The 3400-nt window shown below is 53.7% G+C and overlaps 1 protein-coding gene across 1 annotated transcript in view; it reads left to right on the forward strand.

Annotated features, from left to right (window-relative positions):
* ADCY8 (adenylate cyclase 8) overlaps nt 1-2037 on the forward strand; it is a 205289-nt gene extending 203252 nt beyond the window's left edge. The window contains exon 16 of the mRNA XM_019625474.1: nt 1432-2037. Coding sequence (XP_019481019.1) covers nt 1432-1984 — 553 coding nt within the window. The 3' untranslated portion in view covers nt 1985-2037. The remainder of the gene's footprint in view (nt 1-1431) is intronic.
* Nucleotides 2038-3400: the final 1363 nt, after the last annotated feature.

Below are 3400 nucleotides of genomic sequence, written 5' to 3' on the forward strand. Positions count from 1 at the left end.
CAGCCACTGCCCAGTGACTGCCCGGAACCCTTCTTTTGTTATGGGGACATGGGCGCTGGAAGAGGACAGAGTGGTCCACACCATCCACTACTGTCTTCCGATGGTACGAATGACAAATGGATCCAAAAAGTCTCCCAAGGGGGTGTCCTGAGCAAGAGGGAGCCCGATGGCGGTGAAGAGTATAGAAAACCCCTCCCCTACCTCCAGCTTAGAGCCCTCACTCAGTGTCCTTCTGAACGGAGAGCCAACACCCCGTCTAGATAAAATCTTGGATTTCCAACATAGCCCCTGGCCAGAGCCCAGGACCTCTGGGGTTCATTACCCTTTGCTTTGCTCAGAGTGTGAATTTTCTTTGTTGCTTAAGGATCCCACAGCCCCATTTAGCGCCAGCCTCCGTCTCAGATCCCAGCCTTTCTCCTGCTCATTAGATTCACTCTCAGCTCAGCTGGCCTCATTTTAATTTATTTTCTCCGTCTGCTGCGGTGAGGGCTGGGCAGGGAGGCTGCCGAGAGCAGCATGGGGGCCGCCTGGCACATCTCCAGAGCTGGCAGAGGAAATACCATTAGCTTCAAATCCACAGTGGGGGGAAGGGAGGCCAGGCTTTTCACCCAAGGCTAAGCTTCTGGGGGGTAGGGGGGGAGGGAACACAGCAGGGAACAGGCAAGCCTGGGCAGAGCCCTGGCCTTTCTACAGCCGAACGGGGTCCTGGGGGCAGCTGGGAGCTGGAGAGGCACTTGCGCAGAGCACAGAAAACAGGACAGGGAGTGAGCGGGCAGCAGACGCAGCTCCTTCACCTTCGGTGTAACCACCATGACAGGGAGCCCAGGGCCCCTGCTGAAAATGCCTGCGAGACAGGATGATGTGGAATCATCTTTGGAGGCCGAAATTGCAGGTAATAGGATNCGGGCAGGTGTGGAAGTGGGTTGTAGCTTGAGCAGATGTGCGTCAGCGAGTCCCTCACGCTCCGGCAGCGGTGTGGACAGGGGGGCGAGACAGGGAGGCCCATTAGGAGGCTGTCGCTGGGGACCAACGGAACGATGCTCAGGACTGGACTAAACCAGAGAGAGCACAGGTCTGCCCCAGCTCCCAGAGCGCTGACACTGCAGAGATCTCAGCGTCCTGACCCCTGGCCCAGTGCTCTGTCCGGCCCACCGGCTGCGATAAGTCCGTTCTGTGTGAGAACAATAATGACTTTCGCTCAAGCACACCTTGGCTGTCAGGTCCTATGCCAACGGCTTTGCTTATACTGTCTCGTTTCATTTCCCTTTTATCGTTTCCACTTCACAGATGGGAAAAAGGGGGGTCTGTTTTGGTGAAGTCAGTGACCCAGGTCACATATCTATTATAATAAGTGATGTAGGCAGGACAGGGCCCTGTGATTTATCAGATTTATCTGCAGAGATCACACCCTTAATGATGGCTGCCCAGCAGGGGTGCAGCCGCCCCAGGGACGTCCCTTTTGTCTCATCTACTGCTCCTTTGGTTCCCTCCTATAGGCATCAGTCACGGCTCGGTGGTAGCTGGCGTCATCGGCGCTAAGAAGCCCCAGTATGACATTTGGGGCAAAACCGTGAACCTGGCCAGTCGAATGGACAGCACGGGGGTCAGCGGCAGGATCCAAGTCCCCGAGGAGACCTATCTCATCCTGAAGGAGCAGGGCTTCGCCTTTGCCTACCGCGGGGAGATCTACGTGAAGGGCATCAGTGAGCAGGAAGGGAAAATCAAAACGTACTTTCTCCTGGGAAGAGTGCAACCCAACCCCTTCAGCCTGCCCCCGAGAAGACTGCCCGGCCAGTACTCCTTGGCCGCAGTCGTCCTGGGCCTTGTCCAGTCCCTCAACAGGCAAAGGCAGAAGCAGCTGCTCACCGAGAACAACAACCCGGGGATCATCAAAGGCCATTACAACCGGCGGACTTTGTTGGCACCGAGCGGGCCGGAGCCCGGACCCCAAGCCGAAGGCCCCGACAAGTCCGATTTGCCATAAAAGCATTTTCTTTGTGTTTCTTTTTTTTGTATTTCTTTTATATATAAAATAAATATACTAATAAAAAGGTTTAATTTTTTTTAGAACAAGGATGGTTTCATTGGTCTTTGGATGCATGAGATCGAAGACGTGATTGGAGTTTCTCTCCAATCACAAACACTTATCGACCATCTCTTACATGCAAGATTCGTTGGGAAGCGGAAATAAGGCCTCTTCCCTGCCCTGGAGAGGGTCACCATTGAGTGTGACAGTAGGACAGGCAAACAGAGACTGGGCCCAATCGGATAACCAGTAACAACTGGCGTGTACTGAGTACGTGTTGTGTACCAGGCCCAATGCCAAACTCTGCATGGCGACCGCCTGTGACCTTCACAACACCCTGACATTCATTCTGCCAGGTTGTGTTGGGCACCTGCAGTGTACCTGAGCTTTCCTAGGCTCCAGAGAAACCCTGGCCAAAGTCTTGCCCTCGTAGAGTTAACATTCAGGAAGGAGGGTTGGAGAGGTGGGAGGGGGGAAGGGGAATGGATAATACTCCTCTAAACCAATATACAAATACTCTACTTTCAGATAGGGGTAGATGCAATAAAGTAAGTAGGACAACTGGGATGAGGAATCGGAGTTTGGGGGTGCCGATTTAACTGGAGCCACCAGGACAGCTTCTTGGACACATGATGCTAAGACATGCATAGCCAGCTCTACCTGTGAGGCAGAGGCAGCCCACAGGACCTGGGAGAAGAGTGACCCAAGTAGAACAAACAGCAAGTGCAAAAGCCCTGGGGTGCCATCGGCCCACTTGCTCTGCTGAAGGGACGATGGGTAGGAAGCTGTTGTGGGCAGGCACACCATTTCCTGGGGAGACTGCACGCTGAGCTCTTATGACCACAAGGCCTACCGGGAAAGTGTCACACAGATGAGAAAGCTCAGAAACAGAGTTACTCCCAAATCACATACTTGCTTATAGTACTAGGATCAGAACTACATCGGTCAATAAAAGCTGACTGTTCTAACAAACGCCTCCCACTGTCAGTGGCTAAAACACAACGTGAGATTTACCTCTCATTCACGCGCAGACGGATGTGTGGCAGGGAACCTCCGTGCAATGACATCAGGACTCGACCTCCTTCCATTTAGGGCTTAGTGTCCTCTGCTTTGTCCTCTACCTGCAGTCCCGCTGAAGAGAAGCGCAGGGAAGGAGGAAGGGTCACTCCGAGGACCTGAGGCATCAGGCCTGGAAGCCACATTCATTAGCGCTCTGTCCTGGGCCAGAGTCAGTCCCCGGCCTCACGTCGCTGCAAGGGAAGTTAGGGGACGGACTGTTCCTGTGCTCACTGCTAAGAGGAAAATGAAGCACCATGGGAAGTCTTGCCTCTTCCCTAAGAATCTACACCTGTCAAAGCCAAAGCCCGTGTTTGC

The sequence above is a fragment of the Hipposideros armiger genome, unplaced genomic scaffold (genome assembly GCF_001890085.2).
Source record: "Hipposideros armiger isolate ML-2016 unplaced genomic scaffold, ASM189008v1 scaffold_629, whole genome shotgun sequence".
NCBI classification, from domain to species: domain Eukaryota; kingdom Metazoa; phylum Chordata; class Mammalia; order Chiroptera; family Hipposideridae; genus Hipposideros; species Hipposideros armiger.